The sequence below is a fragment of the Peromyscus leucopus genome, chromosome 7, assembly GCF_004664715.2.
Source record: "Peromyscus leucopus breed LL Stock chromosome 7, UCI_PerLeu_2.1, whole genome shotgun sequence".
Taxonomy (NCBI): Eukaryota; Metazoa; Chordata; class Mammalia; order Rodentia; family Cricetidae; genus Peromyscus; species Peromyscus leucopus.
Genome location: NC_051069.1, coordinates 34,892,263 through 34,906,456, shown reverse-complemented (window position 1 = coordinate 34,906,456; position 14,194 = coordinate 34,892,263). Strand labels below are relative to the sequence as shown.

The 14,194-nt window shown below is 38.3% G+C and overlaps 1 protein-coding gene across 1 annotated transcript; it reads right to left on the bottom strand.

The window, feature by feature from the left end:
• Positions 1 to 3,539: 3,539 nt before the first annotated feature.
• LOC114689104 (olfactory receptor 143-like) lies at positions 3,540 to 4,484 on the bottom strand. Its single transcript, XM_028863523.1, has one exon. It carries the CDS (start codon positions 4,473 to 4,475, stop codon positions 3,540 to 3,542), a length of 936 nt encoding a protein of 311 aa, XP_028719356.1. The 5' UTR covers positions 4,476 to 4,484.
• Positions 4,485 to 14,194: the final 9,710 nt, after the last annotated feature.

Here is a 14,194-nt window from a genome sequence, read left to right as displayed (position 1 = left end):
GTTGGATAAAGCACAGGGACAAATAGCCAAACGAATGGAAACACATGAACTGTGAACCAAAGACTGAGGGGCCCCCAAGTGGATCAGGCCCTCTGAATAGGTGAAACAGTTGATTGGCTTGATCTGTTTGGGAGGCATCTAGGCAGTGGTACCATGTCCTGGGCTCACTGCATGAGATAGCTGTTCGAAACCTGGGACTTATGCAGGGACTCTTGGCTCAATCTGGGAGGAGAAGACTGGACCTGACTGGACTGAGTCTATCAGGTCAATCTCAGTCCTCGGGGGTGACCTTGATCTGGAGGAGGTGGAAATGGGGGTTGGGCTGGGGGGAAGGGGAGGGGGGCAGGAAGGGAGAGAACAAGGGAATCTGTGACTGTTATGTGGAATTGAATAGTATTGTAAAATAAAATAAAAAAATTTAAAAAAATTATTATTATTTAGAAATTCAATTTTAGGTTCAGAACATGTAATTCTCCAGCATGAGTTTGAAGTTAGATAGTACAAATGGAGTTGACAAAAGTATCAGACTGCAGCAATCTTTTATCATTTCTCAATTGAGGCTACAGAAGAGGTACATAAGCAAGGGGGATTAATTTCATAACAAAAAAGCCCTAATATATACCCAAGGTGCCCAGTCAAATTGTGTAATAGGTTATATCACATTTCATTATTCAGTTATAATTTCATGTGAGTCTGCAGAATTGATCTTCACCAATTCTTTCTGGAAATATTTGCCTCTCACAAACTTGTCTTTTATTTGCAAATTCTGGTGTTTTATTAAGTTCCTTGAAGAGAGGAGGCACTAAATTATAGAATTTTCTCACTAGTGAACTATGTATTCTTATGAAGTATAAGTCTTGTTGATCTCATGGTTAAGTATCCTGTCATACACTGTGATAAACAACCTATCTTTTTTTTCTTGGCCTGATGAGGCTTCAGCAATTCTTTTTTATTAGTATTAGTATTAAGAAATTTTCTGTTCATTTTTCATACCAACCACAGATGCCCTTCTCCTCCCTCCTCCCACCCATGCCCAGCCTTCCCCCACAACCTAACCCCCATTCCCACCTCCTCCAAGGCAAGGACTCTTATGGGGAGTCAGCAGAGCCTAATACATTCAGTTGAGGCAGGTACAAGCCACCACCCCCTGAACTAAGGCTGTGAAAGGTGTCCCACCACAGACCCTGGTCCCCGAAAAGCCTGCTCACAAATCAGGGACAGATTTTGATCCCACTACCAGGGGCCCCTTAAACAGGTCTTGTCTATGCAGAGGGTCTAGTCCAGTCCTATGGAGGCTCAACAGCCATTGGACCACAGTTCATGAGTTCCCAATAGTTTGGTTTGTTTGTCTGTTGGTTTCCCCATCATGATCTTAATGGCCTTTGCTCATAGAATCCCTCTTCACTCTCTTTGACTGGACCCTTGGAGCTCAGCCTGGTGCTTGGCTGTGTGGATCTCTACATTTGCTTCCATCAGTGACCAGATGGAGGCTCTATGATGACACCTAGGTTATTCAACAATCTGATTACTACAGTGCAACCCATCATTTCTAAAGATAACTCTCAAGAGCAGAAACCAGTAAGAAGGCAATGCTGCAACTTGCAAGCTCAGGACTGAAATTGGGTAAAAATATGGTTCATTCTCAAACAGGAACACTTCTCAATTTGTTGTCCAGCTTTGAACTTCTCTGATATCCATAGTCGACTATAAGAACAATAATTAAGGAGACTAAGTCATGCTTTTTTGTCTTTCTTTTTATATTCTATTTTATAGTTCAACATAAGTTATAATAATCTCTTTGAAGTGTTCATACTCCTTCCTGCTTCTCAGCAAACTACTTTGAGCAACTGTTGGTAGCTGTTTACACATCTTAGTACATCTGTACAGTTGAACTCCAACCCAAAGTCAAAGCCATACAAAAGTCTTAAAATGTTGTGTCTAAGCGTCATGTGGGGAAACAGTGGTATAAGCAATTTATCAGCTTGCTGAAGTTGCCAATTGCTGAGTTTGTGTGATCTGAGGGAATGATCCACAGCAACATAAAAAACTGTGAAGAGTCAATCTTGCTTCCCACCTAGCCCAGTGCTCTGCCAGCTTCTGCCCAGAGCTTCATATCTCCCCAGCCACTGTCTTTATGATGTGAGTCTTGGCCAGTGTCAGCTTTCATGTCCCAAAGAATTCCTTGTAACAGATCTGGAAACTGTTGGGTCATCATAACACACTCAAAGCCTGCAGAAGCATAGGAACCAGGCTTTCCATGTGGTCACCAGGTCCTCCCCCTCTTTCAGACTCATTCTGAACAACTCTCTAGCTCTCTATGTCACTTCACAATTCTAATTCTTCCCTTCCTTATGCACAATGGGTTAAAAACTAGAATTTGTATTACTAACCTTATCACCTAAAACAAGTCAAATCCAGAGACAAGGAAAGAAGAGTTATATTAATATTATATTTAAGAATGTTACCCATTACACATACATTATTCCAGTAGATTAGGTTTTTGTTTGGTTTTTTGGTGTGAGTGGAGGTGAGAGGTTCCTAGAAATGGGCAAAAGAAACAATCAGATTTTCACATTTAAATAAAAATTCCAGTTGTTCAATATTTGTGCCATAAACACATGTATATGAACATATGTTTGAGATGTATACATAAGTACATATGTATGTGCACATACATGTGTGGTAAGAATCAAATAGTAACATATGTAAGTACTCTATCATTAAGTTATAATGTCACCTATGATTTCTTTGTTTAAACTAAGTAAACTTTTGGAAATTATGATTCTTTGTAAATGACAAAGGGAATAATTACTTTAGACATATGTTGTTATTGTGATATTTTTAAAAGTAATCAATATTTATCAATAGTTCAAATGCAGTGACAAATTCGATTGTATTTATGACAAAACATCCTTCTACAACATAATCACTAAATAAAGAATTAGCATAATTCAATCTTTACTAATTATAAAAATGGAGCATTACTCCAAGAAAATAAATAATGTCTTTTGTGATGATGAGGTGCAGAAGAAAAATCTTGACAGACAATAAATAATGCTAGAAAGTTTGAACTGTACAATGGCTACAGTTTTTGTCTTCCATTCTCTCTTTTAATGCAATTCACAAGTGTTTTAAAAGACCTGAAATAGGAAAAGCTCTAAAAATTCCTATCTAAAAAGTACAACACAAGGAAACTAATATGTGAAAGCACTCAACTCCGTGGCTTTCCTTTGTTGTAGAAGTACATAGTATATACAGTTGTCTGAAGATACAAAATATGTCATCATGGAACTCTATACAAAGATGAAGCTGGATCCACATTCAGCTAAGTTCCTAGATCAAAAATATTTTCTTATTACCACATAAGCAAATCAAGAATTTTTGTGGAGGAAACAGAAGAAATAATAAAGTGGAAATCTTACCAAAATAGAAAAAGAAAGATGAATGGAAGGAAAGAGAATGTTGAAAAGAAGATGATAAGAAAATGAAGCATAGAGAAACACCTGAAGTAGAAACATGGACCATGGCAGCCACAGTGGTTAACTCACTGTGAGTCTCATCAGAGTTCTCCTTATAGCAAGCTTGACATCCTTATTCCTGAGACTGTAAATAAAAGGGTTCAGCAAGGGCAGCAAAAATGTACAAAATACACTGAAAACTTTCCGCTGGTCCACAGATTCATTTGATGATGTTTTGATATGTGTAAGCATCCCAAATCCATAGAATAGGGCAACAGTTATTATATGAGAACTACAGGTGCTCATGGCTTTGGACAAACCTTTACCTGATGACATCTGAATGATATTAAAAAGAATCAAAGCATAGGACATTAAGATAATGATGCTGGATCCAATGACTACTGTGCTGACAACAACTGAACTCACAAGCTCTTTGGCATAGGTGCTACTGCAGGAGAGCTGGAGAAGAGGGAAGATATCACACATGTAGTGGTTGATGATGTTAGAATCACAAAAGTTGGGCCGGATCACACACCCAGTAAGGACAAAGGCACCAACAAACCCCATCATGTAAGAACCAAACATCATCAGGGAACATCTCCTAGGAGACATGATGACCATGTACAACAGGGGTTGACAGATGGCTACATAGCGATCATAGGCCATGACTGTCAGGACATCGCATTCACAATTTGCAAAAAAGCAGAAGAAAAACAGCTGAGTCATGCATCCTGTAAAAGAAATTCTGTTCTTCTCTAAGACAAAACTCATTAGTGTTTTGGGAGTAAAGACAAATGAATAACATAAATCAATGAAGGACAGATTAAAGAGAAAAAAGTACATGGGGGTTTGTAAGTTTGAATTCAGGAAAATGAGACTCATTAAACTCAAATTTCCCACAACAGTGGCTGCAAAGTTCACTAGAAAGATGACAAACAGGGGCAGCTGGAGCTCAGGATTCTCTGTCAATCCAGTGAGAATGAATTCGTTCACTGAAGAGTCATTCTCTATAGCCATTTGTGTCACCAGTAGATCTGTAGGAACAGTAGGAAAGGGTCACATTAACAGGGACCTCTGTCACTGACTCCAAAAGGACAGCTAGAGTCAGTTGTTACTCATTCATGGTTGTCTTCATTCACTGAGCATAATATTCAAAGAACATTATTTCTCATTCCTCAGAAATCCCTATTTCTTCTTTTTCTATCCATGATGAGCATCTACTCTGAGAAAACACTGACACAATTCCTAAAGTCTTTAAACAACCATTTCTTCCATTCTCTTTAATCTTCATTAAGGATTAGGAATAAAAAGAGAAATAAAATATCACTCTCTTCTGAACCCATGATTCATATAGCTCTGAAATTTAGGGGATATTAAATAGATAAAGATGATTGGAGAAACACTAATTTCTACTCACCTTAATGTGTCAGTGCTCTTGGACTACACAGGGCCCATTCACGTCAAATGTCCTAAAGGATCTAAGTTTCTGATAATGAGGAGATACTAGTTATCAATACAAAACTGACTCTAACATCCTAAAATATCTATGCCAGGGAAATGACATGATTTACTTTAAGGATTTCTGTCAAGTTTTCTTTATTCACAAAGGAAAATAACAATCTCATATGTGCATCTAATACATCATTTCACTCAAGTGAGACCTATATAACCTAGCATTCTTGGAAAATATATTAAAAACTGTATGAGTCGGGATTCTCTAGAGTCATAGAACTAATGGAATGAATATATATGACGTTTAACATTTATATATTATATAAGGGAATTAACTGGAATGACTTACAGGCTGCAGTTCAACAATGGCTACTTATGAGTGGATAGTCCAAGAATCTAGTAGCTGCTCAATCAGACAAGGCTGGGTATCTCAGCTAGTCTGCTGGGATCCTAAAGAAGGAATGGATTTGATGACAAGTCAAAGATAAAGAGGTGAAAAGCGAACCCTTGTTTCTTCCATTATCTTTATATAGGCTTCCAGTAGAAGGTGTGGCCCAGATTAAAGGTATGTCTTCTGGCCTCAATATCTGGATTAAAGGCATGTATCTTCCTGCCTCAAGATCTGGATCACAAGTGTGTCCTCCATTTCTGGATTATAGTTCATTCCAATTATAGTCAAATTGACACCCAATAATAACCACCAGAGAAGTATAGAAAATTATTCTCTCCTTGGTGACACCTTTCAGGTTGAGTGAGTCCCTTTAGGGTAGAAGTAACAGAACGTGTATTTATATCATGTAGCATGGATATAAACACTGTCTCTTTTGAGACTCAAAGTTCTACTTAGTTTGTGATTTCCCACCAGGAATACCTCATTCCCTGAGCAGAGTATTGGGTAGTTCCCTTCAGGATTTTACTCATTATGCCCTGCACAACTCACGAAGAAAAAAATCCAGGGACATACTCACTTGTCATTTCCAGTAATTTTCTAGAAATCCTTGCAATTGATCAGTAACTATTAGTTCATAGATGACCATTCTACAAAAGAAAAAAAAGTTGTGGAGCAAAAAGATTGGGAAGAAAGAACTAGGCACTCAAAGTCTGAGTTTAAATCCAGATTTATTCTATTTTTTAAGAATGAAACTATATATCAAAGCTGTAATTTTCTGGCCTTGTTAATTTTATTTTCATATCCATAATTGGGTGGATATCTGCAACATACAGCCCTTGAAAGAGGATCAGGGATATGGCTCAAGGGAGAAACCTTTCTTTTCACACATAGGCCTATAGGTCTAACTTGAGCACTGTAGTAATGGTAATGATAGTAATATGAATCAAGATGAAGAGCTTGTATCATATTATTGTTTTAATGAAATTCAATGATCTACATAATATAGCAGGTAAGACTGTCCTAGATGTATAAAAAGGTGCAATCCCCCTTCCCTGTTCCATATCTTTATACAGATAAACCAGGGTTTCTCATCCTCATCACATGGACATTCAGAGGAAGAAAATATATGCAGTGTTGCTCTCCAGTGTAACACTGAATGAACATCATCCCTTAACCCTGCTCATTAGTGTATGCCAGTATTATAATCCACATCATTGCCACCAACATGCCAGTTGAGGCTAATAAAACTTGTCTAGATATTCTAATATATTCCATGGGCACTGTTGAGACTTAGAAAATGGTGTGCTTGAAACAAAAAAGCCCTTCTGGCTTTTAAGTTTTCTGCTAAGTAACTTGATGATATTCTAATAGAACATGCCTCGTAGGTCATTTGAACTTTTTCTAATGCAGACATTGATACTCTTTCAGGATAAATCCTCTAATAAAATAGACCATTATAACAAAGAACTTACTTAAGTTAAGCTGTAGAATATAGAATCACTCCCCTCTGAATCAACCAGAAAATAGACATACTGTTCTTCCCAGTTCTATGCCTCTGTGTGTGAGTCAGCTGACCATTAAGAAATTGTATTACCTTCTCTATCTTAGAGTGAATCAATGGCCTCCATTCTAGAAGGAGTCTTGGCATGTATTCAGGATGAATGAGTATGATACAAATGGACCAAGAAGAATCAGAATAGACAGGTTAGCCAGATTTCATATTTCAAGTTGCTAATTAGTTCCTACTTTTTGTCCAATCACACTTATACATAGCTTTTTAGTCTCTTTCAGTCTTAGCCATAACATTGGACTGTTTTCTTTGATCTCTAAGTTTTTGGTTTCTATTCACCTATTTCATTCAAAATCTTGAACAATTTTATCTACCATATTTGTCTTTTATTAATCTGTCTTTTGTTTTAAGAATGTTAGACTCTGTCCAAACGTATACTCTCTGCATCTTAGCATTAAAGAAGCTGAGCGGAGGGATTACAAATCCAAGGCTATATAGTGAAATACTTTTTTCTTGTTTTGTTATTTAAAAAAGGAAAACAAAGGAATTTAAAAGAAGAGAGAAGGACAGACTGGGCAAAGGAAAGAATGGTTCATGACTTTCATAATGGCTGTGGCAGGGGATAAGTGATCACCTCTGTCCATTTTTACTATGATTAAATTGTCCAAGTGAGTCACTAGTCTAACAGTACTTCTGAAGTCCACGTGGTTGTATCCTGAAAACATGACAAGGGTTCTTAGGTAATAAAGAAAGGAAAAACACACAGATATACATACAGAAAAGCTGAGATTGGATGAACCAGACACTCTAATGGGGATGCACCAGAAATAGCCTGGAAACTCAGCTCTTTATTCTATACATCTGAATCAAGGATGTAGGTGTACTACTTATACTGTATTGCTGTGAAGAGACACCATGACCAAACTAACTTATATGAGAGTTTATCAGACTTAGGGTCCAAGAGGGTTAGAGTCTGTGAGCATCATGGTGGAGAGCACAGCACAGGGCAGGCAGGCATGGTGCTGTGACAGTAGCTGAGAAACTGTACCCTTATCCTCAAATAGGAGGCAAAGAGAGACTGGGCCTGGGATAGGTTTTAGAAACCTCAAAGCCCAACCCCAGTGACACACATCCTCCATCAAAGCTACACCTCCTAATCCTTCCCAAGCAGTTTAACCAATTGATGACCATGCATTCAAATGTATGAGTCTATGAGGGCCATTCTTATTCAAATTTACCATAGTGAGTTCATTGTATATGGCTGAAGGAAGAGGCAATTTTATTCCATAAGACTGAACAAGGAAATGGGTTTAGCTAATCTCACAAGAAGGTTTCTGTAGAAGGGCATTCTCAGAGTGTAAATATCTAGGAGGAGGAAGCTGTAGCTGATACTTTCTGTACATATCCACACACAGACCATGGCAAGTCTATGCCATTTCTTTGAGATTGACTCTTGGAAGGTTTGCCGTTTCCCTGGTTTTAAGGCATTCATGTACTTGATATGGCTGTACTCATGTCAACGACAGGCATTCACTCAGGAAGTCATCTGCTTCCCACACTCTAAAGCCTGGACTGCTACTATGTCCACCTCCCAGATCAGTCTATTTTGTTCCTATTGGTATGCTCAAAGTTCAAACATTTTTATGATGGCCAGAGATCCTCTTGCACCGTTCTTCATTTCTTCTGTTATTTTCACATCATCCAGGCAGCTGGTTAACAATCTAACGTTAATATCTCCCTTTCTCACTATCTTCACCTGGCCTCCAAAACCAAGAGGAACTGCCTCTTTGAAAGGTGGAGCAGCCTCTCACTTGTACAAACTTGTGGGCTCTTTCTTATGTTTGAGGTATTCTGTCTGATTCTAACTTGGTCTCTTAGCAGTCACTTACTCTTACTAGTAGTCTCTTACTAGTACTGTATGTATACACAACCTTTTCTTGATGTCTCCTGCCACTATTATTTTAAATAGGAATTCAATTATATCAATACTCCTGTTACTATTGTCAAGTATTTTAAAATATTGGAAATTGTTCATTCATCATTACTAAGGTTGCTTTGATTTCCATAAATTAATTTTGGTTAGTTTTCATTCTATACCCTGTGTTTCTCTAATTTCTTCTCAACTTCTCCTCAGTTTTTATGACTCTCCTTTGGGGAATTTTTGGCCCATTCATATATTGATGGACTGTCTTCTGTGATACAAATCTGAAAATGTTGAAATCTCTCATAATCACTATATTATATTAAGGAGCACATTGATCTGACCTAGGTATATATTTATTGAGGCACTTTTCTCCTTGATTCTTAGAGATTTTTTTTTCATTTTCGTACAAGAGAGCCTTCCCTAGGTTTTTGCCAATTCTACATGGGATGGTTGTTCCTTTTCTAGAACCTCTGCTTTTTGAGCGCTGTAGTCCAGAACTTTCTCTTTTTTACGTACTACATAGTTTTCTATTTTCCAGTCACTTTACCCAATAAAATAAAAAGTCAACATTTTGTTCTGGGCCATTTAAATTTGTCTTATTTTGTTTTTTATTTTAAAAGTTCAGTTATACATCTGTGTCAATAATGTAATAAAGGATGAAAACACAGACTTCCTCTTGAAGGAATTTGACCAAGAGCAAGCCTAAATTTGAATTCACCACTTTGCTCCCTGTGTCTTCTGTCTGCCCATAGATTATGGCTACTGGTCTAGTTGTAGTCTGTCTACTGTGTTTATCTATCTGCTCTCTGACTGCCCTAATATCTCTTCCTAACAAAGGGTTTTGCTCAATAGTTTTTGAACAACATAGAAAGTCTGGCCTGAGAAAGAGACAAAGGATTCTTTACAGAAGCATGTAACAGATTTTTAAAAGAGTAGAAGTCATTTTATTGACTCTCCCCAACTCACTCAAAATAGTAAAAATAACCTCAAAGAGGCATTATCAAGCTACACCTGCATGTTGTTTTCAAATTGTATGGTAGATACTTATTTTGTAAGTTTGCTCCAACATATTGGCTGCTTTTAGCAAATGACTCTCACAACATATACTTACACACATGTTACTCTGAGTCAGGGGCCTATAAGAATAAATTTTGGTCATAGACATAGAAGAATTAATAACCAACATCAAAGCTATACATTAGCTTAAGTTGTAAAAGCTGAAGACAGAAAATTCAAACCAAATATGGTGGCTTGTTACATTGTTCTCTTAATTTCAGGTTAAACAAACAGCCTGAATATACAACAAGATATCAATCTTAGCTCTTAAGTGATATCAGACGTATAATTAACTTGGTATGAAGCCCAGTCTCTGAATGTAAAATATATTTTCATAAAATTGTATCACCATGTACCCTATTAATGGGAAAGTCCACTACGACAGTCACTATGACAATGAGTACAGAGGGTCCTCAAAAATACTAAAAATAGTACTACTACAAATCCCCTGTCCTGGGGAAGGGGACATGAACAAAACCTCATGCAGGAACACACCTGCATAAAAGCCACTGTAAACAAAGAAAATGAAGACAATGTGGAACTGTACTGAGACAGCAATATCAAGATTAGTGAGACCTGATGCCTGATGGAGCGTTACATATCACTAAGAAAGAAAAGCAGGCTGTTTAACCCACAATGACCTGAGATCTAATGCGTAAGATTCCTACTTTATTTTTATTTAAAGGATCCTATTATAAGTATGTATATACTCCTATTTTTCAGATGACTCAGCAATTTATCCTGTCTTCAAAAATAAGGCTTTTTTAACATATATGCCATTATGTGTGTGCATGAGTTTCATGTATAATGACCTAGTTCCTATGACTTGTAGTTAACCTTGACTTCTTGGGCATAATTGCTTTTCAATGAGTGAATAAGTAAATTAGTATATAACAATGGTATAATTTCACCAATAAAATCCTTTCAAAATGAAGGTATATTCATGTGTATTTAATGCTTTCTGACATACTTATATTACATATATTTCCATAATTACTTTTGAATATGCTATTATTCTAATATATTTATGATAAATGTGACAGAAGTATATTTCCATTTATATTATAATTTGAATTGATCTTGCAATTTTAAAATTAAATATGGTTTTTCATAGATATATATAAATCTTTTTTTTTTTTTTTTGATTTTTTGAGACAGGGTTTCTCTGTGTAGCTTTGCGCCTTTCTTGGGACTCACTTGGTAGCCCAGGCTGGCCTCGAACTCACAGAGATCCGCCTGGCTCTGCCTCCCGAGTGCTGGGATTAAAGGCGTGCGCCCACACGCCCCGGCAATATATATAAATCTTAAATAGCCCTGAGTTAATTTCATATGTGTGTTAGCACAAATTCAACCAACTTAATTTTAATAACAGAAAACCCAATAGCTATGATCAGTTGCTTGCATAGATATTAGCAATGGCAGATGCTGGAACCACCAGCAGGCCATCATCAAACATTGAGAGGTTGTTAAGCCAGGAATAGTAGACACACCTACAATCTCATTGCTCAAGGGATTAACTTCATGGCCACTCTGGGCTACAAAATACAATCCTGTCTCAATGAAAAACAAAACTAAAATAAGCAGTGGGGGCTACTGGGTATCAAATACATACTGACTTCAGAAAGTTAAGTGAAAAAAACTGCTCAACTTATATCCCTTAAAATTGATATTTAAACACAATATGTAGTACTTTTAAAATGCATATCATTTATTTAATGTATACCACAGAAGTTTTAATAATAGTTCTAAGACTGAAAGGACAAGGACTCAAAACTTAGAGAATCTGGACTCAAAACAGACCATTTCCCTGATCTTTCCATTTAACACACTTAACTGAGCGGGTGGGGAGAGAGAGAGACATAATCAAGGACATCCAGCTAACTCCTGCTGCTGCCTCAATGACATCTAGTAACAGCAAAGAAAACATCACTTCTCCTAGTGGACATGAAAATATTTGTCATTAAAATTTGTTGTTTCATCAATTTCACTATAGATTAGTTATAAATGAACATGGACTGAGCTTCAGAATTCAGAGGAAAGAAGAAAAGGAAATCCATTGTATGTTTGATATTACCTGAATTTTTTTTTTTTATTTTACAATACAATTCAGTTCTACATATCAGCCATGGATTCCCTTGTTCTCCCCCTCCTGCTCCCTCCCTTCTTCCCATCTCACCCCCCCCATTCCACCTACTCCAGAGCAAAGCCTCCCTGAGGACTGAGATTGACTTGGTAGACTCAGTCCAGGCAGGTCCAGTCCCTCCTCCCAGGTTAGCCAAGTGACCCTGCATAAGCCCCAGGTTTCAAACAGCCTACTCATGCAATGAGCACAGGACCCAGTCCCACTGCCTGGATGCCTCCCAAACAGATCAAGCAAATCAACTATCTCACCCATTCAAAGGGCCTGATCCAGTTTGGGCCCTCAGCCATTGGTTCATAGTTCGTGTGTTTCCATTCATTTGGCTATTGGTCCCTGTGCTTTATCCAACCTTGGGGCTCAACAATTCTCGCTCATATAAAACTCTCTTTCTCGCTAACTGGACTCCTGGAGTTCCACCCGGGGCCTAGCCATGGATCTCTGCATCCAGATCCCTCAAGTCATTGGATGGGGTTTCTAGAACGACAATTAGAGTGTTTGGCCATCCTAATCACCAGAGTAGGTCAGTTCGGGCTGTCTCTAAACCATTGCCAGCAGTCTATTGTGGGGGTATCTTTGTGGATTTCTTGGACCTCTCTAGCACTTTGCTTCTTTCCTATTCCCATGTGGTCTTCATTTACCATGGTCTCCTATTCCTTGTTCTCCTCTCTGTTCTTGATCAGCTGGGATGATATCACCTGAATTTTTATTGTGGCTTCTTAACATTCATTCTTTTTTTTCTTACAATGAACTGATTCAACTTCAATTTATTAATTATTCTTTACATTATATGCATGTTTTTCTGCTCCATCCTTTCCCATAGCATTCATCACTTTCCCTAATCATTCCAGACCTATCATAGAGATGGTTGCCGCATCTGAAATGCTGTTCAGTCCCTCCTTGTGCTTAAATGTTGATCAGACATTTTTGCCTTCAGTCAGGTCACCTGCCACCTCCAAAAGAAGCCCTTCCTACAGCCAACCCCAAAAAGAAGGCAGTTGTTATCAGTACAATTACATTTGTTCAAGACATTGTGTATTATTTTTTCTGACACAAACTCACATAAACAAAAATTATTTTTTTACCATCTTCCTAGTCTGTAGCCTCTGAGATCAGAGTCATCACAGGCATCTTCACCATCAGCACAACTATATTTTATTTTAATTTTTTTTATCACTCACAAGGAAGGCTGTACAATGCAAACCCACAGGAGGAAAGGAGTCGAGAGTAGGCAAGAGTCAAAGACATACCTGCTCTCAGTTAGGATTCCCACAAAAACATCGACTTAAGAGCCACAACATTTACACAGAGGACCTGGTGCAACACCCCTGCAAGAACACATGCTTGTACCGTTCAGGCTCTCTGAGCCCATATGTGCCCTGTTTAGTTCATTCAGATTGCCCGTGTATTTTCTTGTGGGTTCTTCTGTCCCCTCTGATGGCTACAATCCTCCTGCCCCTCTTCTTCACTGAGCTACTATGAGAGGGACAGATGAAGAGCTCCAATTTAGACTCTCTCCCCACATAATATCTGGCTGTATTTTTAATGTTTGACTAAAGTTCACATATCTTGATATCTAAAATAAGATACATGCTCAGTTTACATTTGTTACTTCATTAAACTGCATCATTGTATGTAGAATTCTGAGAGGAAAGAAAGTGGATTTTTTTAATTTTTCTTTATTAATAAATTTTCCACTCACTCGTACATACCACCCACAGATACAAACCTTCTCCCTCCTCCCACTCACCCAGCCCTCTCGCCCAAGCCACCCCACATCTCCACATCCCCCAAGTAGGTCTCCATGGAGGGGTCAGCAGAGCCCAGCACACTGAACCTCCGGCAGGTACATGCCCCTTCCCATTGCACCAAGGTTGCCTCAAGGTGTCCACCATAGGCACCAGATTCCAAAAGCCCCCATGCTTCAGAGATGGATCCAATCTCCTGCTTGGGTTTCCCCCAAACATTTCGAGCCAAACAACCATCTTCCATATGCAGAGGGCCTAGTGCAGTCCCATGTGGGTTCCACAGCCACTAGTCTACAGTTTATGGGCTTTCACTAGTGTGGCCAGTCATCTCTGCAAGTCTTCCCATCATTATATTGACGTCCCCTCACCTGCAGAATCCTTTCTCTCTCTCCATCAATTGGATCCCTGGAGCTCAGCCTGGTGGCCTAGCCGTTGATCTCTACATCTGCCTTCATCAATCACTGGACAAGGCTCTATGATGACAGTTTAGGGTATTCACTAGACTGGTCACAAGAGTA

Excerpts from the sequence above, each read along its gene's own strand:
- LOC114689104 (XM_028863523.1), bottom strand. The coding sequence starts at position 4,475 with ATGGCTATAGAGAATGACTCTTCAGTGAACGAATTCATTCTCACTGGA.